The 27,149-nt window shown below is 40.3% G+C and overlaps 1 protein-coding gene and 2 pseudogenes across 1 annotated transcript in view; 1 reads left to right on the top strand and 2 right to left on the bottom strand.

Moving 5' to 3' along the window:
• LOC126587681 (carboxypeptidase SOL1-like) overlaps positions 1-27,149 on the bottom strand; it is a 44,247-nt gene that overhangs the window by 1,423 nt on the left and 15,675 nt on the right. Inside the window, exons 5-7 of the mRNA XM_050252771.1 lie at positions 1,537-1,667; positions 618-680; positions 232-315 (exon numbers count right to left, since the gene is read on the bottom strand). Of these exons, the coding sequence (XP_050108728.1) occupies positions 232-315; positions 618-680; positions 1,537-1,557 (168 nt within the window). The 5' untranslated portion in view covers positions 1,558-1,667. The remainder of the gene's footprint in view (positions 1-231; positions 316-617; positions 681-1,536; positions 1,668-27,149) is intronic.
• Positions 12,741-27,149, top strand: part of LOC126587678 (disease resistance protein RPV1-like) — a 36,407-nt pseudogene continuing 21,998 nt past the window's right edge.
• On the bottom strand, positions 14,370-17,155 carry LOC126587679 (uncharacterized; annotated as a pseudogene).

Below are 27,149 nucleotides of genomic sequence, written 5' to 3'. Positions count from 1 at the left end.
AAACAGACCGTTTTGTCATTTATTTCTATCATTTACTCTACTAATCATACGGCTGGAAAATATCCCAACAATACTTTAGGCTACTCAACAGGGTTTTGACCAACTATTCAATTTGATTCTAAGACTTCAGTCCAATCTCACATCTCAAACTGAAGCCATATTATACAATCCTAATAGGAAAAATGACCTATCCCTCAATTTGAAGAATAAAATGAAAGTTCGTCAACATACCTTGGAATTTATTCCTTTGATTGCAATAAAGCCAGGTAACGGCCTCGCACCATCTGATGAAAAGATCCTTCCATGTACTCCTATCTAAAGGGTATAAGTTGAGTGTAGTTAAACGATATCACACCAATCTAAAATTAAACATTTGAAAAATCTGGAATGGCGTCATGGGAGAATTTTCGCTCTAAATCTCAAAATGTTTCACACAAAGAAAGTTATTTCGAGAATACTTAAAATGCTATGCACTTATGATTACTCTTCTCATGATCAAAACAACATGTGAATCAAGTACCTGGAATCAATCAACAGACCACAAGCTAAAATAATTAAACATTCAGTCCCTGTGGTAAGACCATCTAATAACATATTGATAGGCAGCCATAACATACCTTGGCTACAGTTGCAACGAGATTAAGCATGCTCATTTTGTTGCATCCCCAAAGAGTCAGAAGCTGCACGTTTATATGCATTAAAGACAACACGTCAAACAGCTAAATGATAGTAAGTTCAAATGAAAGGGAAATAATCTCCTAGGCCAATAAAAGTCACTTGTGCCAATTGATCATCCAATAAAAGTCATTGAGTCTTCCTAACTAAATGGATATAAAACTACCAAAAATTCCCATATCACAAATCAACTAGAACATGTAAACAAGCAAGAATGCAAAGCTTATGTTAATAGGAAACAAGAAACAGGCAAAAAACATAACTAACATTGTGCCTCGTGTATAGGTGAGGAACAAGAAACATAACATGATATTAGAATAATATCAAGACTTGAACCAAGGACAGAGAGAAAATAATCGGCCATGTTAGGATACCGAGTAACCCAAATTTATCCTAGGATATTCACAAAGTAGACACTGAAAGTGTTGAGTGAAGCTTCTCTTTAAACAGACATCAAGATATATTCCCTACCTAAAACCTTTTAATGAGGTGAAATTTTAGATTTTGAAAACATTGACAAGATTGCTGGATCCCCTCCCACCCCCAAAAAAATGATAATGCAAAGCAAAATGCAAGTCTCTTTGAAGTGTCCAAGTCATCAGATTTTGTGCCTACAATTTTGAACCTGAACAATGAAAGACAAACAAAATAAAAATACAGGGCTCCTGTTCAAGTTGAGCTAAAGTTTGAGGAAGAGCATCGTTCTCGACTAGGAAGAGCCAGCACCATGCAAGGTTCCGTCCCCACCCCCCTAAGGTCCATTGGACCTATGGCTACACCAAAGGTGTAACCGTATCCCCATATAGATGATAAACTTGGCTAAAGAAAATAGTATTTTATATCAAGGTTGCCAACACTCGCATAACTGATGCCTGGCCTCATTAGCAGCAGGCCATTTATTATCACTAATCTCCAAGGTCAATTCAAAACAGCCACCATTGTGTAGTTACAGTCTTGCATGCCTCCATATATAGGGTACCTACAACAGGTGTCTTAAGAAACAATAGATGAATATCAAACCAAAAGAAAATATACCTATAATAAGTTGTAATGTTTCAAGCCATCATACCAGAAAGCTCCATTTGTAATGCCGCCCTTGTTGGAGAAAAACTTAGAGTACACAACTCTAACACAAGTGTTGGAGAGACAACACAAGTAAACAAATTACTTGTATTACATACACAAAATATTACAACACTCAAACTCTCAAGGACACACTTGAGAAGCTATGACACTCACTCACTTTCTAGAGATAAACTCTAGGTCACTCACACTCCTCACAAGACTACTCTTACTTCTCACTCTCACTTGGTTGCCTACTTCTTCTTGGTTGGTTGGTTACTTGATTGATACAAATGGTGTGGATGCCTTCTCCTTTTATAGGCATGGATGGAACCTTGGAGAAGCATGTAATCATCATGTTAGAGATATCTAGATAATTCTACTAACTACTAATCTTGCATGTTGGTGGAAACCTCACCATTCTTCTAGACTCTTCCACCAACTTGAACTTTGCTAGAATTCTCTAGCATGTGTATGGATCTTTCTTTGTCCATGGGCTGGATCCATCTTGGGCCAAGGCAAGATTACACTTTAACACAAACACCAATTGGGCTGGTGTTGATCTTCAACACTCCCCCTCAACACCAGTTCATTCTTCCTCCATGCTGAGTTGACGATGAAATTTTTCAAACTTGCCGGTACTCAAACCTTTAGTGAACAAGTCTGCAATTTGATCATCTGTATTGATTTGTCTCATCTCAATCTCTTTTTGCAAGACCCTCTCTCTAATGAAATGGTAGTGTACCTCCACATGCTTAGTTCTCGCATGAAAGACTGGATTTTCCGCCAAAAGAATTGCCGACTGATTGTCACAGTACAACAGAACTACATAATCCACTGGTTGATGTAAATTATTCATTAGCTGTATCAACCATGTACTCTCTTGAGCTGCCATTGCCGCTGCTCGATACTCAGCTTCAGTGGTTGATAATGATACTGTCAGCTGTCTCTTGCTACACCAAGAAATTGTTCCGGAACCAAGCTTAAACACATACCCAGTTGTTGATCTCCTGGTGTCATGATCTCCTGCATAGTCAGCATCACAGTAACCAACTAACTTGCAGTCTTCACCTTTCTTGTGCAAAAGACCATAGCCAATTGTATTCTTCACATATCTCAGTATTCGTCGAACTGCTTCCAAGTGAGGCTTCTTTGGATTTTGCATATACCGACTCATCACACCAACTGCATAAGAAATGTCAGGTCGAGTCAAAGTTAAGTAGATCAGACTACCTACCGATTGTCGATACATCGTCGCATCTTCCAAATATTTTCCTTCATGTGCACACATTTTGGCATTTGGCTCCATCGGCGTCGAAATCAGCTTGCATTCAAGCATTCCGAACCTCTTCAACAAATCTTTGGCATACTTCTGTTGACAGAGAAATATTCCTTCTTGTGTGCGATCAACCTCTAGACCAAGGAAGTGCTTAAGTTGACCAAGTTCCTTCATCTGGAAACGGACTGATAAATTCTCCTTCGCCCGAAGAATTTCTGCTCATCATCACCGGTTATGATTAAGTCATCCACATATACTAGCACAATAGCTAGCTTTCCTTCATTGGCTTTGACAAACAGGCTGGAATCTGCAGGTGTTATTGAATAACCACTTTGTGTGAGAAACTATGCAATCTTACCGTACCACGCTCTTGGTGCTTGTTTCAAACCGTAGAGTTCTTTCCTTAACTTGCACACGTACTTAGGATGAGCTTCGCTTTTAAAGCCCATTGGTTGCATCATGTAGATCTCCCGATCTAACTCTTCATGCAAGAAAGCATTCTTCACATCCATCTGGTATAGATTCCAATCTTTGTTAGCTGCAAGTGCAAGTAGGACTCGTACTGTTGTAAGTTTCACCACTGGACTAAACTTTTCATCATAGTCTAGTCCGTATTGTTGAGAGACACCACGAGCTACCAATCATGCCTTGTACCTCTCGATTGACCTATCTGGACGACGGTTTATCTTGTAAACCCACTTGCAGGATATGGGTTTCACATCTCTTGGCTTTGGCACGAGATCCCAAGTCTGATTTTGCTGAAGTGCATCGATCTCTTCTTTCATAGTTGTTATCCACTCAGAACTCTGCGATGCTTCTTCGAACGTCTCAGACTCTGTTGTTTCTTCAATTATGGCTGCATTGGCGTATTTAGGATTTGGCCTTCGTGTTCTTGTTGACCTTTGGAGTTGAGATTGTGGAGTTGATTCTTCTGTTTCACTAGGCCTACCTTCTTTGTTTGGTTATTGATACACGCCAGTTTGCCAAGGATTATGAGCCACTCTTTGTTCAACATCATTGCCATTTGGATCTCCTGATTCATCTGAACTTGGTTGGAGTTGGATAGTATGCTCCCCCATCTTCTGTTGCAGCTTTTCTCCAAATTCTCTGGAGTCTAGTAGCACCTCCTTCTCTGAGGACCACCAAGAAGACGCTTTATCAAACACCACATCTCGTGAAGTGTAACATCTTCCACTTGTTGGATACATTTCCACCCCTTTCTTTGGCTGTCGTATCCCACAAAGATACATCTAACAACTTTCTTGTCAAACTTGCTCCGTAAATGATTAGGAACAAATACATAACATACACAGCCAAATACTCGAAAGTAGCTAACTGTAGATTTCATGTTCCACAGTTTCTCAAAGGGTGAAACAAATCCTAACCTCGGTTGAGGAAGTCTATTGATCACGAAGGCTGCAGTCCTCATTGCTTCAGCCCAAAACCTTCCCAGTACGTTCTTTGCATGTAGCATACTTCGACAAACTTCTGCAAGATGCCGGTTGTTTCTCTCAGCTACACCATTTTGTTGTGATGTGTTGGCATAAGTGTACTGATGATGTATTCGGCATTCCCTTAGGTATTAAGAGAACTCACTTGAGCTATATTCTCCCCCGTTATCTGTGCATAGGCAACAGATCTTCTTTCATATTTCTCCTTCGGCTAACTCTCTGAACTCTTTAAACTTTGAGAATGTGTCAGATTTATCTTTCATAAAGAAGACCCACACATACCTTGAGAAGTCATCAATGAATGTCACCATGTACCGCATACCACCAATTGACGGTTGCTTAACTGGTCCGCACACATCAGAGTGAACTAACTCTAATGGTTTTTTTCCTTTAAACTTTGATTCCTCATATGGAAACTGGTGTGCTTTACCATACTGGCATCCCGCACATACTGTGTCTGTTCGCACGTTAAGTTGAGGAAACCCCTTAAGCATCGACTTTTTCACTATCACACTTAGCTTGGAATAGCTAACATGACCTAACCGCATGTGCCATAGATCTGATGTCTCATTTTTCCTTGTCCTATCTACATATGCAGATTTTGCTGACATTACGTAGACTGACTCCAATCGTCGCCCCTCCATTGTTGGTATTTCTGAGATTTTAAGGTCACGATACACCTTCACATCTCGTGGATCGAACAAGACATAGTGGCCTGATGATGTCAATTGCGCCACAGATAGCAAATTTTTTTTCATTCCTGGGACATGATAAACATCTTGAAGTGGCACCTGGTTAGAATTATATCGAGGCGTAACTATCATCTTACAGATGTGAGCTATCGGTAACCTTGAGTTGTCGGCTGTCACCACCACACGACCTCCCTTGTATTCAGATTAGTTTTGCAACCTCTGTTTATCACCCGTCATATGATTTGAGCAGCCCGAATCTACGATCCAATCATTTTTGTAGTCAATCCGTTCTTGTGTTGTTACCGTGAGGGCTAATTCTTCTTCCTCTATAGCGAATAATGCTTCAGCATCCCAACCATCTTCACTATTCTCCTTCGAACTGGAAGTAGCAGTATTACTTTCAACAGGGTTTTTCTTGGTCCAACAATCTTTCGCCATGTGGCCCATCTTCCCACAGTTGTAACACTCGCCATCAAACTTTCTACTATTACCGCGATTCTTCGAAGCTCCCCCTGAACGAGAGCATCCCTTTCCTTGGTGACTTTTCACCTTGTCTCCATCCTTTTTAGATCCACTACCAGTGTACCGCTTGAAAGTGCCTTTGCTTTTGCTGGTGTAGAGCGCTTCCTCTTCACCCTTCAGCAAGACTCCTCCCATTTGCTTGGCCATAGCTTCTTGACCTGCAAGCAAATTTTCAAACTCAACAAGCGATGGTTGTGTCGGCCATCCCTATATAGCGGCAATGAACCCTCGATATTCGGGTCTCAAACCATGGATAATTATTCTCTTCATCCTGGTTTCCCCAATAGGAGCTGTTGGATCTAACTATGAAATTTCGCAGCATATCGACTTCACCTTGTGAAAGTACTGGGCAATCGTCATGTCGCGTTGCGCCATCGATAGCAACTCGTTCTCGAGAAGTTGCAGTCTTGTATCATTCTTCTTTGAAAAGAATGTAACAAAAGTGTCCCATGCTTCCTTTGGCGTTTTGGCATCCCGGATGTGCTTCAACATTTCTTCTTCAATTGTGGTCTTTAAAGCAAACATCGATTTGCCTGCTTTAATTTTCCACTTTTGCAAGATGTCATTGGCATCTTCTGCCGCCGGTTGTGTAACCTCACCACCACCGACAACCTCCCAAAGGTCCTGACCTTGTAAGCAAGACTCCATACATGTTGCCCACGGATTGTAGTTTTTGTTGTTGAGCTTCTTGATTCCTCCAACTACTTGAAGGTCACCCATCGTGCCAGCAAGACTTCGACTATACCGATCAAGCTTGACTAACAAACTGGCAGAGTACCAAACTCCTCACGACTCAAGATAGCTCCACCAAGAACGATCCCTGACCGTCCCGCTTTGATGCCAATTGTTGGAGAAAAACTCTAACACAAGTGTTGGAGAGACAACACAAGTAAACAAATTACTTGTATTACATACACAAAATATTACAACACTCAAACTCTCAAGGACACACTTGAGAAGCTATGACACTCACTCACTTTCTAGAGACAAACTCTAGGTCACTCACACTTCTCACAAGACTACTCTTACTTCTCACTCTCACTTGGTTGCCTACTTCTTCTTGGTTGGTTGCTTACTTGATTGATAAAATGGTGTGGATGCCTTCTCCTTTTATAGGCATGGATGGAACCTTGGAGAAGCATGTAATCATCATGTTAGAGATATCTAGATAATTCTACTAACTATTAATCTTGCATGTTGGTGGAAACCTCACCATTCTTCTAGACTCTTCCACCAAATTGAACTTTGCTAGAATTCTCTAGCATGTGTATGGATCTTTCTTTGTCCATGGGCTGGATCCATCTTGGGCCAGGGCAAGATTACACTTCAACACAAACACCAATTGGGCTGGTGTTGATCTTCAACAGCCCTCAAATTCCTTGCTCAATGACACATTGTAGTGAGAGCGACTATATACACTTGCTAAAAACCGGAATGTCTCGTCATCCGAACATGCAAGATAATCTTTCCTGTAATTTAATTTCGATCAAAAGACAAGTATGTGCAAAAAAAAAATTAATGTGGATGAAGGCTGAGGAGCTACATTAGATATATAAATTTTGGATGGATCAATTTACAACAAACACTTGTCGGGTAGCATGCTCCAGAGTACAAGCTGACAAACACTAATGCAATCGCTCTTTGCTTGGTAAATACTAAATACTACTTGTAATCTCAGTTTTTCAACTTCCAAAAACAACCAAGAAACTAAATGAACACAGATGCAAATGAACACATAATATAAAATGCATACAAATATACATATACATATACATATACATAGCACATATGAGAAGATGGGGACCTGGAGGGTAGGAAGTATGAAGGTCGCCTCTGGCAATAGCAGGATGAAGAAAAGAGGAGAAGTTGGGAGAGAGGAAGAGGATGGAAAGAGCAAGCTCCATTCTGTGATCTTTGAGGTTGGCTATGGAGACGATGGAGCTGGATTCTAGAAGCCATTCAGGAAGATGAAAACGTAACGACGAAGATCGGAGATGCTGGATCGCCGGAAAATGGGCTGCAAATTCAAATGGTAAAGAAGAAACGGAACTTCGAGCTATGGGTAAATAAGCCAACAAACCTAATCGGATGAACCGTTGAAACAGCTCGAACCAAACTAAATTAAATAGGTTGATTTTTTTTTAGGGTAAAAGATCGTTTACTACCCTCATGTTTTGTGGTTTTCAACATTTAGTACATCAAGTTTTTTTCGTCTCAGATTCATACCTAAAGTGTAAATTTTGGGACAGTCTCATACATCCGTTAGTCAAACTGTTAAATCTGCCATTAATTGTGACATGGCACCATGACTGGGCGCCACGTGTCATCCACGTTTTTTTTTTTTCTTTTCTTCTTCCTTCTTCTTCCTTCTTCTTCTTCTGCAACTTTTTTTTTTCTTCCTCCTTCTCCTTCTTCCTTCCCCTTCTTCTCCTTCTTCCTTCTTCTTCCTTCTCCTTCTCCTTCTTCTTCTTCCTCCAAATCTGGGGAAGATTTTTTTTTTTTTCCTCCTTCTTCCTCCTTCTTCCTCCTTCTTCTTCTTCTTTCTTTCTTCCTCCGACTGCAATTTTTTTTTTTGAGGAAGAAGGAAGAAGGAAGAAGGAGAAGAAGGGGAAGGAAGAAGGAGGAAGGAAGAAGGAGGAAGAAGAAGAAGGAAGAAAAAAAAAATTGCAGTCGGAGGAAGAAGAAGAAGAAGAAGGAGGAAGGAGGAGGAAGAAGAAGAAAGAAGAAAGAAGACAAAAAAAAAAAAAACCTTCATCTTCCCCAGATTCGGAGGAAGAAGAAGGAAGAATGAGAAGAAGGGGAAGGAAGAAGGAGGAAGGAAGAAGGAGAAGAAGGAGAAGAAGGAGGAAGAAAAAAAAATCCTTCATCTTCCCCAGATTCGGAGGAAGAAGAAGAAGGAAGAAGAAGGAAGAAGGAAGAAGGAGGAAGGAAGAAGGAGAAGAAGGAGGAAGCAATAAAAAAGAAAAAAAAAAGTTGCAGTCGGAGGAAGAAGAAGAAGAAGAAAGAGGAAGAAGGAGGAAGAAGAAGAAGAAAGAATAAAAAAAGAATAAAAAAAAAAAACTTCCCCGGATTCGGAGGAAGAACAAGAAGAAGGAGAAGGAGAAGGAAGAAGAAGGAAGAAGGAGAAGAAGAGGAAGGAAGAAGGAGGAGGAGGAAGAAAAAAAAAGTTGCAGAAGAAGGAAGAAGGAAGAAGAAGAAAGAAGAAAAAAGAAAAAAAAAAAAAAAAAACGTGGATGACACGTGGCGCCCAGTCATGGCGCCACGTCACAATTAACAGCAGATTTAACAATTTGACTAACAGATGTATGAGACTGTTCCAAAATTTACACTTTAGGTATGAATATGAGACGAAAAAAACTTGATGTACTAAATGTTGAAACTCACAAAACATGAGGATAGTAAACAGTCTTTTACCTTTTTTTTTATGTACAACAATATTTTACATTATAGGGTTTGAATTAAATTGAAGAGAAATGTCACCAACTATATTAATAGTGACAAAATCGATTTTGGAAGAAGTTGTCTATTTCAGAGGGGATTTACCAGATGCCGAATGTAACTATGTAAATTTTCTCCTGTATTTACTAATTTGTAAGGAATTGAAAAAAATAGTTGTTTCTTAAAATTCGTTATCAAACACCTAAAAATCAGGAAGCATATCAAGTATGGGCCATTTGATCCTGCTCTCTTTTCTTACTTTTCATATTTCTAAGTTATTTCATTCCTTGTTACTCAATACTACGTTCGGTGGTATTTCTATTCACTTGGAGTGAGAGGTCTTAGCTTCGAATTTCGTGGATGGCGAATTCGATACCAAATTAGGTTACCCATTGTGTAGTTTGGCCGAACTTCCCCTCAACATAGTGTAAAAATATATCGATGTACTCAAAAAGTTATTTCATTTCTTTATTTTCTCATTTATGATAAGTAAACATTGATATATGGATCCAATATTGCATATCGTGTTTATGAACAAGCCTTGGTAGGAGTCACAACCTAATCATGAGTGAAATCGTCACATGTGTAGTGCCAATGTTTTCATGCACACGCTCACCAAAGGGTCTGTTTCGTTTTCCTACCTCTCGGTTGGTCCAACTAGGTCTGAAAGTACTCCGAAGGTAAAGTAAGGCTCAAGGAATACATCGTGTTCACAATATCATAACAATAATAAGGAAATACAATGGAGAGGCTTAGGTGAGAGCCTTATGGCCCAATAAACTTCAATTTAGGTCATGAGGAGTAGAGGCAAAGTTGACCAACTTCTTACGTAGAGTTTTAGGGGATGAAAGGGATCAAAATCGAATTCCAAGGGGCAAAATAGAGCAAACTATGAATCTAAGGGAGTGAAGTGACGATTTTTGAGTTACAATGAGCAAAGTAAGATTAAAATCGAGGATGTAGCTAAAAATAAGCACATTTGTTTGCTTTCTTGGTTTGATCATGTAATTTAAATATTATTTGATTATTTATCCAAATTTTCCAATAAATTTTGGAAGGCAAACAAACTCATCAAATGGTAATATTGCAGAAGTGCTGATTCGCTTGGAAGAATGGAACAGGAACAGATAGGATAAATAGGCGGGAACGGCACGAATCGGATTTTTTGAGGAACATATCGAGCAAGAATTGGTTAGACAATGTGTGGTTGTTAAACAAGGATCATCATTATGCATTGTGTTAGTGAATCGTGCTAAGAACAAGTCAATCCTATTTAGGTTCTATACAAAGAAGGGTACATGAATTATGCTCTTGATGATTCAATATGTCATCAAATGGTTTGGATTACAATTGTTTCTAAAGAAATTTGGCTTCCACCATAAAACCAATTAGCTATATGGAGAGTAGTCTAACTACTTATAAGTTCATGCAAGGTTCTTCCTCCCATCAACATATGACTCATTCTCAACACGCCTCTTCATGTATGGCGAATTTTTAAGTCTAACAAGTGGACAACACAACGGGGTGGCATTGAGCAAGTGTGGCAGTGCGTATGACCGTTTGACTTCACACGTGGGACAACCTGCTTTAATACCATAAAGAATTTGAGGTTCCACCATAAAACCAATTGACTATATACGAAGTAGCCCAGCTACTTATAAGCTCATGGAAAGTTCTTTCTCCCATCAATGTAGGATTTATTCTCAACATACTACGTAGGCTGAATATTTCATACCAAAATCTAAAACCGTCAAGAGTTTGTGGAGGAAAGTGCAAGCTACACTTCCGTTGTTAGATTCCTCACAAAAATTAGTTGGGGTTAATTTTGGGCTTGAGCAACTAAGTTCTCTATTAGCTCATGATGTCAATGATGTACGTTTTATAGGGATAACGGGGATGGGTGACATAGGTAAGACAACCCTTGCTAAGCTTGTTTGTGATAGAATCTTTCATCATTTTGAAGTTCACTGCTTTCTCGGCAACGTTAGAGAGGTTTCTAACGTTGATCTTCAAAAAAGACTTCTTTTCCCGGTGTTGAGGGAAAAGATTGAAGAAATTTGGGACGAAGAGCGCGGAATTATTTTCACTAAGAAGTACTTACGCAACAAAAAGGTTCTTCGTGTACTTGATGATGTGGATCACATAAACCAGCTACAAGTACTAGCTGGAAATGAAGATTGGTTTGGCAAGGGAAGTCAAATTATCATTACAACTAGAAATGAACATCTGCTAGTCCAGCATGAGTCATGACGTAATATTATGTCATCATGTCAAAATGTTGGATAAAGGCGCAGCTCTTGAACTGTTTAGCCTACATGCCTTTAAGAAAAATATGCCTGAGGATGGGTTTTGGGAACTGTCAACGTATTTCATTAATTATGCTGGAGGCCTTCCATTAGCTCTTGAAACTTTGGGGTCGGCATTGTTTAAGAGAAGGCTAGACACTTGGAATAGTGTGTGGGATAATCTGTCAAAAATTTCTAATCCAACAATTTTTGATAAACTTAAAATAAGTTATGATGGACTAGAAGAGTGGGAGAAGAGAATTTTTCTCGATGTTGCATGTTTTCACAAAGGGAAGTACACAGAGCGAGTAATTGAAATGCTAGATGATTCTTTTGGAATATCTAGTAGTATTATGATAGATGTACTAATTGAGAGATCTCTCATCTATCAAGCTCATAGAAAATGAATATGGATGCATGATTTGATTCAAGAAATGGCATGGACAGTTATTGCTCAAGAGTCTAAAGAGCCTGGTCAACGCAGTAGGTTGTGGCTTTACAATGATATTTATCATGTATTCAGAACGAATACGGTAAGAAGTTAAATATCAAGTTTGCAAGAATATATGATTTCTTTTGACATTATATTATTATATAAAATTAATTCGTCCTTTTTTCCTTCATTGTTAGGGAACAAGAACAATTGAAGCCATATCCTTACGCCAGCTCAAAGTAGAAGAGGTACGCCAGTGGAATTGCGAAGCCTTCTCTAAGATGGATGGACTGAGGTTTTTGGAGTTCGATAACTTGATCTTTTCTTCAGGCCCCAAATTTCTTCCATGTTCCTTGAGAATTATAAATTGGAGTTGGTATCCTTCTAATTTTCTTCCAACCAGCTTTTGCCCGCACTTGCTTGCTCAACCTAAGATGCGTAATAGTAATCTTGTTCGTGTTTGGGAGGGAAAAGTGGTAAGAGCAGTTATGAACAAAGTATAATATTGGTTACTCACTAGTCAATACTCACTTTTTGATTTTTTCCAATGATATTTGAACACATATTATTTAAAAATAACAATAGACAGGTTATTTAATTTTTCTTGAGTTTTAAAAACAAGGAATGCATGACATTTTTTTATTGTACAATCCCAAATGTCCCAACTTTCTTCCATATTCATTGAGAATAAATGCTATTTAATTTACAAAATAATCATATATTTATTTATTTATTTATTATTTTGAATAAACTTTAAGGTTGTGGAAGCTTAGTAAATGATCTGAACCTTATCGGTGGTGTTGTACAGGACTTACCCAACTTGAAATATATCGATCTTAGCTACTCCAATAAATTGAAGAGTACCCCATATTTCAATGGTATTCCAAATCTTGAGGAGTTAATTCTTGGGAATTGTAAGAATTTAGTTGAGACTCACTCGTCTATTGCAGTCCTCAAAAGACTTAAGGATTTGAACCTTTGTAACTGTGAAAGCATTAATACCCTCCCAAGTAAGGTTGAAATGGATTCTCTTCAATATTTCTATCTTTATGGCTGCTCAAATGTGAATAAGATTCCAGAATTTGGGGAGCAGATGAAGAATGTGTCCTGGATTTCCTTAAGTGGGACTGCAATCAAGAAAATACCTTCATCAATTGGACATCTGGTTGGCCTCAGGGAATTGCATGTAAGGAATTGCAAAAATCTCTTGAACCTTCCAAGGGCAATTTGTAATTTGAAGTCTCTTGAAGGGCTCTATGTGAGTCAATGCTCAAAGATTGACAAACTCACTGGAGACATGGATCGCTTAGAGGCGCTTCGCTGGGGACCCACTATGACACAGCCGCTTGTGAGTATTAAAAATCTCAAAAGTCTAGTATTTAAGACAAATTCTGACATAGCCGCTTGTGGATCGGATGGTAAAGCAAGGGATGGGTGGGGCCTTCGCCGCTTATTTGGACTTGAAAAGAGTCGCCCTGATCCTCCTCCTTGTTGCGGTTTGGTGTTGTCTTCTCTAAATCGTTTATGCAACTTGAGGAGGTTAGAGCTAAAGAATTGTAATCTCCGGGAAGGGGATATCCCCGATGATATTGGCTGCTTGTCCTTTTTGAGAGAATTGTATCTTAGGAGAAATAATTTCGTCAGTCTACCTTAAAGCATTAGACTCCTTTCTAATCTTTTGAGTCTTGATCCGGAGGGGTGTAAAAGCCTTCAAAAATTGCCACCTCTTCCATCAAACAGAGGATTAAGAGTAAATCTGGACAATTGCACTTCCTTACGAAGGTTTTCAGGTCCATCCAATTTTTATGGTGGTTCTGTCACTTGTCGGAATTGCATTGCATTGGTTCAAGATGAAGACTTGATTAATAGGATTCTAAAATCTGTCATTCAGGTACTCTCTCTCTCTCTCTCTCTCTCTCTCTAAATAATTGATCTTTCTTCTGCTACAGGGATTGGAAATTGTAATCCCTAGAAGTGAAATTCCAAAGTGGTTCAATGATCAGAGTGTGAGACATTCAATAAATGTGGAGCTTCCTCCACTATCATGTACCAACTGGCTTGGGATTGCCTTCTGTGCTGTTTTTCTAGACCCAAACCCTATACAAAATGTGGAGCTTCCTTATTGCTATAGTTTTAGAATTCACCGTTCAGGGAAACTTGTTAGCCCTGAAATACTTGGCCCAGAATACAATTGGAATACCTTACCGTCTCTTGTGTCAGAAAACCTTTCGGTAATAAGGGCAATAGATGAAAATAAGGGCAATGAAGGAAAACATTCAACACAGGAAAAGACCAAAATCTAAGAATGAAGTAAATTAAAATTGCCATAAATTACAAAGAAAAGTAGGGTATAACACTAAAGAGCTACATTAGATATGTTATATAAATTTTGGATGGATCAGGCATTCTCTGTATCCTTAAATACTTCTCAGGTGTTCTGCTACTTTCTTTTATATTGCCATTCACAATATGGAAAGCAAGGAATTAAATCACGTGTGCTGTTGTGCAAAAATTAAGGCAAGGCAAACTATGGATTGACAATTCGTGGTTTTATATTACCATTCACAATATGAACAGCCAGTACCATGCAAAGTTCCGTCCCCACCCCCCTAAGGTCCATTGGACAAATGGCTACACCAAGGGCGTAACCGTATCCCCATATATACATGATAAACTTGGCTAAAGAATATGGTTTTATATTTAAAGGTTGCAAACACCCGCCCTAACTGATGCCTGACCTCATTAGCAGTAGGCCATTTGTTATCACTAATCTCCAATGTCAATTCAAAACAGCCACCATTTCTGTAGTTCCAATCTTGCATGCCTCCATTTATAGGGTACCTACAACAGGTGTCTTAAGAAACAATAGATGAATATCAAACAGAAGGAAAATGTACCTATAATAAGTTGTAATGTTTCAAGCCATCATACTAGAAAGCTCGATTCGTAATCCCTCCCTCAAATTCCTTGCGCAATGACATATTGTAGTGAGAGCGACTATATACACTTGCTAAGAACCGGAATGTCTCGTCGTCTGGACATGCAAAATAATCTTTCCTGTAATTTAATTTAGATCAAAAGACAAGAGCATATGTGCAAAATAAAAATTAATAAGCGTTAGCATAAATTCTGGGATATTGTTGTTTAGAACTTACACATATTGTTAGGCACCATCCGAAAATCCATAATCATATTAGAAGTAATCGGCAATGTTCATAAGATTACAGTAACACTTTAAGACCTACTATTGACATCACCATGCTTGTTTCACACTATAAAAGAAACATTTAAAAACCTGAACACATTGGGCATCATAGGTAAAATTAAATAATGATCTAAACCTACACTCTCACTGAGGCCAACGTACAAAAGAAACATTCAACTCTCTTGCAAAATTCTCTAAAGATTTTTCATTTTCTTGTTCATTTGTAGATTTTTCGTACATTCTTATTCTTAGAATTTTTATTTCTAAAGATTCTTTGGTAAAACGTAAAAGAAAAGTACAATGGCAAGGCACTCGGAAACCTCGAAGAACGAAACTTTCTATGTTCAAAGATCCGGATCGAATGACGGAGGATGAGAGGTAAACCCACCACGACGATCCACAAGGCACCCAGCATATTTATCAAAAAATGCTCAAACTATCACTTGAAATTGCATGAACGAGTAACAATCGATTTACATTCTGGGGAATGGAAAAGGAAGAAAAGAAAGTTTTCAAGTAGCACACAGAATACAAAAATACTAAACTGTCACTGTATGCACACACTCAATAAATTGAAATCCGGGTAGTATGCAAAACTTTTTCGACAAAAAGTGAAATTCATGACTTCAGTTTTCGACAGTAAACGCGAAATATGGCAGGTGGAAAATGAAAGACTAACAATAAAACAAAATATTAATAATATATTATTAGTTGCAGTGGAATTCAGAAACAATGAACTTATAAATTATAATCTTTGTCATATTACAGCTTCTCAGTTTCATTATAAGTTTCTTGTGGTCATAACTCATAAGTGGCTCGTAGCAGTTTCCTTTATTCTTTCCATACAAGACCAGAGAAAAAGTAACAAAAAATTGTGACTAAAACTGCCCTCAAAACACATACAATTGATAGAGTCTGTCCTTTCTCAGGGACAAGTAACATAATTGAACTAGCGGAATGAATAAAACTTTTCTAAAGAGTGCAGATGGATATTCTCCAACACCAGAATCAACTCAATTCGGTGGTAAACAGGTATTGCACCCTTCTGGATTCAAAGGTGCAATAAGCTAGAAGCTACATCGCACTTTTTTAACTTCCACTAATAAGCAATCAATGTAATTAAGTTTCTGACCCTTATTCAGCGTTATTGTTGCAAAAAGATTTTCTGGTACTGGTGCCTGAATCCTTATTACACAGCTCTATGGTTAATTTCAGTTTCAAGCAGCTGCAAGGACTAATTTGTGCTAATCTTGAAGGAATCAAAGCATGTTCCTGTTCTTTTGAATCATAACTTTTTCTGGGTTATGGAACAAATATAATTTCTACGTTATTATTATTTACAGAAGGGAAGGGGGGACGCTAACGCATTTTCCTTCAAAAATCCTGCCATGTTCCAAAAAATTCTTGTTAAGCTACTAAGCTTCAACTTTAGTGATAAATACCGCGTCTGAGACTCCTTATCTTCAAACAATTGCCTGCCGGAACCAGAGCGAGGACCAAATTCGAAACCTATCAACATTTAATTTACAATTAGCTAAATTCTTAATGCTTAAAGATTTAGTTTCCTTTTCTAGTAGCGCTAATCCACCTAAAATGTAAAGAATTTAAGGAAGCAATAGGCATGATAATCTATCTGATCATAATTAACTACCGTTTGGTACCTGAAATATCAAAGGAAAATTTTTCAATTTACTTCTTGTTCTTGTAATCTCAGTTTTTCAACTCCCAAAGAACTAAATGCACACACATGAATATAGAATGCATACAAATATGTATGTATGTGTGTGTGTGTGTGTGTGTGTGTGTGTATGACAGATGAGGAGACGGGGACCTGGAGGGTAGGAACTGTGAAGGCCGCCTCTAGCGGTGGCAGGACGAAGAAAAGAGGAGAAGCCTGAGAGAGAGGAACAGGATGGAAAGAGCAAGCTTCATGATGTGATCTTTGGATTGACGATGGTGGCGATGGAGCTCCAGAATCGGATTCAGGAAGCCATTGTTGGAACTTGGAAGGAGTAAAAGAAGATGAAAACGTAACGACGAAGATTGGAGATGCTGGATCTCGGGGGAAAATGGGCTGCAAATTCCATTGGAAGCGAAGTAACGGGGACTTCGAGATATGGGTTGCATATGAATCTCGGCCCATTTTTCAAACCGCCCGAACCAAACTAAATTCTATAGGTTGATTTTTTTTTTTTTTTAATAAACAACAATATTTTACATTATAGGGCTTCAATTGGCATAACAAGATTTAAAGTTTCTAAATTTTTTTCATTGCTCATTTTTTGTTTTTCTTGTTCATTGACTACTGTTTTTGTTTGCAGAACCCATTTTTCGGTAAATGAATATGACTCAACAACTTAAACTGAGTTAATGGGGACTGTAAGATCAAATCAAATTGTCAAATATGTGTTGACACTGAGTCATATATTTGACCGCAGTGAGTCCATGTAGTTACGAATAAAAATTGTATCTTGTAATTGATAAACCTAATAATTCTACAGGTTCTCCATGTCAGCAATCCTTGTCAACTCAGCAACCACAGTCCATAGTATATGGTTCTCACTCAACTACTCCAACACAGAGTTTGGATAACACACGATGTCCTCAACAGATTGAGAAGGATCATAGTCCTCCTTCAACATGACTCTATCATCATAGTGTACCTTAGCTTTCTGTTATGTATTTTTGTAATTTGAATTCGATTGTAATTCTGATAACAGATTCATTGTAATCTTGTAAAGCCTATATAATGAAGTACATGACTCACTCATAATTAATTGAGTTGAGCTTATGCAATTGATTATTTCAACCCTAGCTTGAATTCTTTCATGGTATCTCAGAGCTAAAGTCTCACGACAAAACAAATTTTTTTTTTCATGCGTCCTCTTCTTCTCCCTTACCTAATGCCTCCAATTTTCTCACCCTTAAACTTGATCGTACCAACTACCCTCTCTGGCAAGTTCAGATGCTTCCTCTTCTCCGCAGTCGCAATCTTGTCTCTTTTGTCGATGGCACCAGTCAATGCCCCCCAGCATTTCTGCAAGATGCAGATGGCAACATCACTAACAAAGTCAATCCTGACTTCGAAACCTGGATTCAACAGGATGCTACAGTTCTGTCCTGGATTAATTCTTCTGTTCACCCCACTGTCCTTGCTGCTTTAATTGGGAAAACCAGTTCTCACTCTGCTTGGACAACCCTCCGTGACCGTTATGCCTCTCAGTCAACCGGCCGTCTTCTTTAGCTTCACAGTGAGTTGATGAATACTCACAGAGGTGATTCCTCCATTTCTGAATTTTTAGATAAAATCAATTGTCTAGCAGAGACTCTCTCTCTCTGGTGCTCCTGTTTCAGACTCCGACATTGTCGCCATCATCCTTAACAATGTTGGTCCTATTTATGAGAGCACGGTTGCCTCCGCTCAAGCTCGTGACGAGGCCATCACCTACAGTGCTTTGGAAGCACTCTTCCTTGGCGCTGAAAGAAGACAGAAATTGCGTTCTGCTTTTACCACTGACACCGACCCAACTGCCTTTGCTGCAGTTCGCAATGGTGGTCGTTCATCTCCCAGTTTTCGCGGTCGTGGCTCATCTTCTACATTCTGAGGTCGCAACAGTCCCACTGGTGGTCGTGGGTCCTCTTCTCGGCCATGCAACTCCCCAGGTTCTCATCATGGATCTCACCAACATTCTCACTCTCGCCAACCTGATGGTCTTCTTGGTCAGTCTCCAAGTTCTTTTCCTACTGGTCGGATCCAATGCCAAATTTGTAACATACATGGTCATTCGGCAATCGGTTGTTTCAACCGTCTCAACTTGTCTTATGAAGGGCGTGTTCCAGCGCCAAAACTTCAAGCCTATACTGCTGGTGTTCCCCCTGCCTTTGCCAGTGCTCCAACTCTCCAGAATTGGCTTTTCGACTCTGGTGCCAATGCCCACATCACCAATGATCCAGCTCAGGTGTTTAATCTTTGTCCTTACCATGGTACTGACCAAGTCAATGGTGTAATAGGTGGAACAGGTTTGCACATCTCTCATATTGGAAACTCTTGCATTCGCACACCCAAAGCCATTTTTAAATTACCCAACACACTATTTTGCCCTACTGCATCCACCAACGTCATATCCATTCATAAATGTACAACTGACAACAACTGTTCCCTAACCTTATATCCAAATTCCTATGGTGTTCAGGATCTTCACACGGGGAAGACGCTTTTCCAAGGCCTGAGTAGAGATGGTTTCTACCCTTTTTCGAGTATTTCATCATGCAATAAAGGAGTCTCTGCATTCATAGGTGCTAGGGTGTCCAATCATGTTTGGCCCTCTAGATTAGGTCATCCATCAACTCATGTTTTGAATTCTTTAATTTTCAAGAATAAATTACCCGTGAATGGTGTTGTAACTAGTGACTTTTGTCACTCCTGTCCACTCGGCAAGAGTCACAAGTTACCCTTTACTTTGTCTAGTTCTAGGTCAACTTTTCCTTTACAATTAATTCATTCGGATGTATGGACTTTGTATACACAGAAATTCCTGCAATGAACGAGACAAGAAACACGTGTACAAAATAATATTTGTATTGATGATTTAGGGGTTACAATCTCTTCTACAAATTTAGCCTTTGATTCTATCTTTGTAATGGGTGGATTTGATGTTGTTGATCCAAAGGGCCGTCGGGGCTTGATCTTGGGATAAACAGTTGTGCGGATTTGTTGACGTCGTTGATCCAAAAGGCCGTCGGGGCTTTGATCTAGGGATGAATGAATGATGAATGATGAACACTTTCTTCAAGGGCCGTGAGGGGGGAGGCTTGATCTTGAATTAGTGGAAGTTCTTCAAGGACCGTTGGGGCTTGCTTTTGAATGAGGATTTGACGAAGAACGAAGAAAGCTTTCTTGATCCTTCGGGATTTGCTTGGCCTTGGAGTTTCAAAGCTTCAAGGTTGTGGTGTGAGGTGAATTGGTGATGAATTGGTCTCTAAAAATGAATGCCTTGGCCTTCTATTTATAGAATTCCAAAACTTGATTTTTTTTATTTAAATAATCAGATGACATAAATCATTTCTGCCAGGTGTTGACATGTGTCCCGTTTGATGACTTTTCCGATTTATTTTGATTTTTCGTTTAGTCACATGCTATGTGTAAAATTTATGTGACACATAAACGTTGAAATTTTAATTATTGATCAACATTTATTTTACTGAAATTTCGATGTCTACAAATGCCCCCACTTCAAGGCGCGTCGTATACATGTGTTTGTCACGTGTAGAAGATGCGTTTTGAAGTCCCTTACTGTAGATGTTGATCCAAGGGCCGTTGAGGCTTGATCTTGAACTGGGTTGGTAATTTCTTCAAGGGCCGTTGGGGCTTGATCTTGAACTTTGTTTGAAATTTCTTCAAAGGCCGTTGAGGCTTGATCTTGAAGGTTGAAATTAGACCACAAAGAGCTTCATGTGGTAGATGATCTTTTGCTTTGATAGTGGGTGAATCAGCACGTATTTTGTTGCACTTGTTGACTTTCCACAGCTTTGATCTTGAACTGGTTCAGAGGAGTTTCTGGTTTCCTCCAATTGTTGACTTTCCACAGGCTTATTCTTGAACTGGGTTGGAGGATTTTCTAGTTTCCTCCAATTGTTGACTTTCCACAGGCTTATTCTTGAACTGGATTTGATTCAAGGGTGGTGGACACTTGATCTTGAATTGGACTTGTGATTTCTTTAAGGGCCGTCGAGGCTTGATCTTGACTTTGGCTGGAAGCTTCTTCAAGGGCCGTTGAGACTTGATTCTTGAAGGTTGACTCGAACACATGGCAAGCAGTCATAAGGTGTAGGTGATGGCCTGTTTCTTTGTTCAATCTTTCTAATTCACACCTGAGCAGTTTGGTCAACGGTATGATCTTCAAGAGTGATGGACGCTTCTTCCAGTTGGTGACTTGATCTTTAAGGATTTGATTCAAGGGTGGTAAATCGGCACGTGCAGCTCATAACGCCTAGCGAGCTGACCCAAGAATTTGAGGGTCGAAACAGGTCCACCAAACCCAGAGTGATTGCAACCCTAATGATATGAGATAATTTTGATTTTGAAGAAGTAGCGGATGAATCGGCACGTGCTTTGTTGTGCTTGTATCGACATGCTTCAATGTATCATTTTCCCTTGCCTTATCTGTTCTTCAGGCAAATGTGGTATTTTCTCTAAAAGCATAAGATGTTGAAACAATAGGTACTTCGAGAGCAGTGCTAGGTAAGCAATCAGGGAAGGGTTCCAAGCAGTTGGTTCCAGATCGGAAGATTGATACCAAGTGCTGTCTGATTGCTTTCTTTCTCCTTGTCCTGCAGGTAAGAATAAGGACAAAGAAAAGGATAGGGAGAAAGCATGATATGAAATACTCTTGCTTTCGAAGAAGTGGTGGCGATTTGACAGCGTTGCACAGCGAGGCTTTGCTCTTCGACGATGGTGTTGTCCATATGTTTGTTGAAACTTCTCGAGCTCTTGGATTCAACTCAGACTCCTTCTGCTGGGTTGGTTGATTGTGCAAGGAAGGGGAGACTTGATCTTGAATGAAATCAGCACGTTGTTTCCACATGCTTCAAGGTATCATTTTCACTTGCCTTATCTGTTCTCCAGGCAAATATGGCATCTTCTTCGGAAGTACATCAGCAACTGAAGACGAGTACTCAAAAGCAAACCAGGTAAGCAACCAGGCAAAGGTTCCAGGTAGTCGATTCCTTACCCGGAGTTTGAGTGGAGGTTCCGACATATTGCTTTCTTTATCCTTGTCTTTGCAGGTAAGAACAAGGACAAAGAAAAGGACAGGGAGAAAGCATGATATGAGATACTCTTGCTTTCTACCCTGGTGATATGAGATACTTTTGTTTTGGTGTCATTTGTTTGTAGAGGTATTCCAGGAGAGGAAGAAAACTGGGTATTTCGAGCGGCTCTGCTGAGAGTGTACTTTCGGAAATGAGGAAGGATTGGGCATTTTTGCAGGTCTGCCTTGCTATGGATGGTGAAGGTGGACAATTATAGGAAGTTCTTTAATACCTGTAGAGGTACTATTCTTTCACTCGTGTCGGCAACCATTGAGTGATTGATCAGTATGGCTTCACATGCTTTCTTCTTCATCAGAAATCTTCGACAAATTGCCCGTAATTTCCGCAAACCTGAGTGTGCATGTGACAGGTGCTGACGAGGCTGAAAAAGACTGGCGCCTCTTCGATATCTGAAATTGGCGCTTCGACAAATTATCCGTGATTTTCGCAAAGCTGAGTGTGCATGTGACAGGTGATGACACGTCTGAAAAAAGCAAGTGCCTCTTCAATTTCTGAGATCGGCCCGTGGTTTCTGAGCAGCCCAGCTTTTGAGAAAACAGACTTCTCTTCGATCTTTGAGCTTGCCTCTTCAATTTCTGAACTCGCCTCTTCAATTTCTGAAACTTCGTCGAGTGCTGATTTTTAACGAGAGGCACGCATCATATTCCAAAGCACACTTGAATTTTCCGCATGTAGAAGCTCCTTACTTGCACTTCTAAGAACTTGATATGTCCGACCTCTTCTTTTTCTTCACACATTCGAAAATGTATTGCCCTTCTGACCGTCGTCTTAACTTGAATGTCGGGGAAGATAGTGACATATCTTCTTCAAACAACATTTGGCAGCCGTCCTTCGTATCTCCCAATGGTCCTCTTACAGTTGGGGATTCTATGATGATGAACGATACAACCGCTTCGGTGGTGGCCAGAAATCTTCTCACTCTTAGAGACACTAGGATACTTTCCAGGCGGTCCGACGAACTGGCTGTTCAGGACTCTCTGGCCTACAGCGTCCGATGTGCAGGCTCAGTTTCAAACATGGGCCAACGCCTTCTTGCTCGATCTCGTCAGGTTGAGTCATTGATGGCTGAGATGGCCAGTCTTCGGCAAAAGGTCAGAGTGCTTAGGCACGAGAATAAAGAGTTGCACATGCTCGCAACTAATTACTCAACAAGCATGAAGATGAAGCTTGACCAGCTGCAGGAGTCCGAAGTTCAGATTCAGAGTGATCATCAGATGTTTGTGGCGTTACTCCAGCGGCAACTTCTGCCTTCGTCCTCTGGCGCTTCACCAAGTGTTGAAGCTCCGGATAATCAATCTCTTGTGCTTCGTCTTTCTGGAGCTCCGCCGAGTGATGAGGCGCCACCTAATCATCCTTGAAGATCCCTTCCTGTAAATTTGATTTGACTTTTTTTTTTATGTATAATGCAAATTTATGTAAATTTCCAGAAAAATAAATAAAATGGACTTTATTTCTCTTAATGCATTTTAGATATCAATGGATATGCTTTATTTTATTCAGTATGTTGTGCTAAATACAAATAAAACGTATATCTGACTAAAATGCGTTACTTCCTTCTTCTTTTTTTTTCTTTTTTTTTTTTTTTTTTTAGATGGTGCCTAACACACCCATTTTTAGATGGTGACTAATGCATTATTCTTTCACCCTTTTTTTTTCCTAGTGCACCATTTTACTTAACAGTAGCTATAGCTGGCACTTTCTTTTTTGTACACAATCATATTTTCCCAGTGCACCATTTTACTTAACAATAGCTAGCACTTTCTTTTAGTTGGCACTTTCTTTTTGTACAAAATCATATTTTCCCAATGCACCATCCCATCACCTCTCATTTTGGTTTTTCTTTTCCAGGCACAGGTGGTCGTTTGCACAGTCACCTTATCACATTCTTTTGCTTATGTGGGTCAGTGACGCTTGAGAGATCATCATGGACTGCACAGTCATGGACCTGCATTTGAATAGTCACTGAATTTCATTTGCTTCTCAGGAGACCATTATTTATACATATATGGGATTGCTCCTTTGCTTGTACACTCATTACACAGCTTCAGCCACTGCGTTGCTTGTTGCCTTGCATCGCCACTACACCAATTTTTTTTTTCCTTTTTATTTTTTTTATTTTTTTATTTTTTTATGATTTATATATGTATATATATGTGCGCAGCATCGGACGAAAGGCGGCCACCTGTAGCGGGAAAGGAGAAGCTGGAGGTACTGAAGCGGTGCAAAGCGTCGAGCTTCATGATCAGCTAGTCGTTTGACAGCGGTCGTTGAAGTTTTTTTTTTTTTTTCCCGATTCAAATGCAGCAGCAGAGGCAAGAAGATGGAGGAGGTCTTTGGGTGTCAGTTGACAAACTTTGGTTTTGTCAATCACATTCAAAGGCAGCAGCCATGACGGAGGTGCAGAAGCAGCTAGAGCTTGAGGCAGAGTGTAAGTCGTCGAGCTCATGACCGGCTAGTCGTTTGACGGCGGTCACTGACTTTGGAGAACCCACAGAGTCTTACTGACTGTAGACCTTTGCAGCCCTTAGAAACAAGAAACATGCCCATATCATTCACGTCATTCCTCAAGCTTCAATGCATTCAGCAACTCGACAGAGTCGCACAAACTCAGACACTTCAGCCTTTTGTCGTTAGATCAGATGTTGTCGCACCGTCTGCTGCCACTCTACCTGGAAAGATGTCTCTGTCCCAAGCCTTGACACCAGCAACTCTGCCACCCGCAAGGTGGTGCACCCCTGCGACGACGTTGTCGTGATCCAGTCGGGGAAGATTCCTGACGAGTCTTTCATTCGTGTTCTCCATCCATTGCCTCTACAACCCCTCCGCGTCTTCGACCACTGCGCTGCCACGACTTTTCAGATCGTTTGACTTAGAAGCAGCTAAGGGATCCACATGACTCTTAGAAGCACCGCTTTGCATGCCCGAATCTCCAGCGGTCTGAACTTGGGCATCTGGAATCAAGTACGACAAGCCCATCTTCGAGAAGCAATTAACAAGCTCTGCAAACACCAGATTGGATGATGCAGCTTTTGAAGCCAATTCAATAGGAAACTTCGAAGCAAATTCACGAAGTGGCTCTGGCAGGGACTTCACAACTTCGATTTCATCATCATCGTCATCAATTTGTTGATAGGGGTTTGATGGTTGTTGCACTGAGCGACATCATGGCCAGGCAGACGACCGGGAAGAAGATGGAGGAGATTCGCAAGTCTTGCTGCGATTGGGCGTGTCGGCGGAGCGAGAGATAAGCGGCGAGGATATTGATGACGAGGAAGTGGTTGAAGATGAAAGCGGATGAGAAGAATAACTTGGAGAGGGATCCTCCAGCTCATCCAACTGCTGGTTGCTGCATAATCTCGCGAATTGAGAAAATGGGTTCTTCCCAATTTCTCAACGTAGCTGAAAGATGTCGTCTTTCTTCCAATTCTTCACCGCCGATTCTATACCTAGTGAGATTGATTGGGTACATTAAGCAGCGAGGGAGGCGGATCTTCCTCTTGGGTGTGAGAAAGATAGAGAGAAGAGAGGTTGGTGCAACAACGTCACGACCAGTCAGACGACTGGGAAGCTTCGTAGCGGTGTGAATGGTGACCTGCAGAGAGATCTTGAAAATCACTTCTAGTCAGCGCTGTTTGATGTCTCGAGAATGAAAATGCTCGAGAAAAAAAAATGAACTTGGGTCATGGGTCACTCGAATGACAGGTTGGGGTCCGACTCGATCTCTTCGTTTCGTCTAACTTCGCATTGTCCACTTGGTTGGGTGCTGCTTGAGGAGAGAGAAGTGGGGGAGAGAGCAACGCAGGTGGAGAAGAGAGAGGTGAAGATGATGGTTGGTGTCCGAGTCATTTGGATTTGCAGCTGGGTGAAATCAGAGAGTGCGGCTAGGTCGACCTTGACGAATCCGGCACGTTGAAGGTCATCAACATGATCCTATCGATGAAGAAGAAGCATAATGGGCCTCTTGCGTGGCCTATGGCATCAGTCGGTCTCTGGGCTTCTGGGCCAGTAAATTAGAGAGAGGCCTGGGCTTTGACTCTTTTTCTGTCGGTAGAGAAGAGCTGGAGGGAGACGCGTGGAGCTTGGGCCTGGATGTGGTTAGGCTCGCTAGCTTTGGAGAGACGAGCCTGGACGAATCGAGAACTTGCAGGAAGTGGGAGGGAATTTGGGCTTGGAGGCTGTTACTTGGGCATGGATGACCTCCTTTTGATGGGTCTCAACTTCTGTCTTCTTTGATTTGGTCCGGGTCTTAAATGTAGAAAGACCCTTTAACCTGTATATTTTTTTTTTTTTTAAAAACAAACTGTAATAATTTTATTTTATTTTTTTGTACAAAGAAATTGTTGCCTTTGTAATAAAATTCACTATCATTAGTCACCTTGAATAAAACATTTATTTTTTTATTTTGATATGACTGAACTCGAAATTAAATGTTCAAGCCGCCTACGTACCCTTCCAAAGAAGAGATCAAGTCATAACGTAGTTCAAATGCATTTATTTATTTATTTTTTATTTATTTAATTTTTTTTTATGATGATTGTGCCGTACACAGTTTATGCTCTTGCGAGCCAGGAGCTTTAGTTTATGCAGTTTAGGCTCGTGCGAACAATGAGTGTTTGGTGCCGTTTGCAGTTTCAGCTCGTGCAGGCAAGGAGCGTTTGTTGTCGCCTTTTATGCTCGTGCGGACAAGGAGCGTTGGTGCCATGAACAGTTTAGGCTCATGCAGGCGAGGAGCTTGTACTGGTTTGTTAAGCGATCCGGGAGAGTCGTTCCTCGCAATCTTCATAGCAAAGAGCCTCGACTGAGTAGTTGAAGAAGTCTTCTGGGAAGAGGTCACGTATCACGACGGGGATGGATGATCTTTGTGTCAAAGTTTCATTATCTCCAACACTTTCACATTGTTCTGGAGGTTGACATGAGCTGCTTTGCCCCCTTTCCCATTGGTGAACTTGTGGAAAAGACGGTTGCTGCATAGAGAGGAGTTCCTTGCCATCTTTATAGCAAGGAGCCTTGACCGAGTAGCTGAATAATTTTCTGAGGAATAAGAGATCGCGCATGGTCGACCTTTGTGTCGAAATTTCCTCATCTTCAACACTTTCACATTGCTTTAGAGGTTGGCGAAAGCTGCTTTGCCCTTTTTTCGATTGGTGCACTTGTGAATGCGACGTAGGCTTCATGTGTAATTTCTTTGAAGCGACATAAGTCCCTCCTTCAACTTCGTTTGACTTGGAGCATGCCCCCAGCAATCGAGGTGGCGACTTTGAGTCGAAAGAAATAGA

This window comes from Malus sylvestris, chromosome 10 (genome assembly GCF_916048215.2).
Source record: "Malus sylvestris chromosome 10, drMalSylv7.2, whole genome shotgun sequence".
NCBI classification, from domain to species: Eukaryota; Viridiplantae; Streptophyta; class Magnoliopsida; order Rosales; family Rosaceae; genus Malus; species Malus sylvestris.
This window is presented reverse-complemented; position numbering and strand designations above follow the sequence as displayed.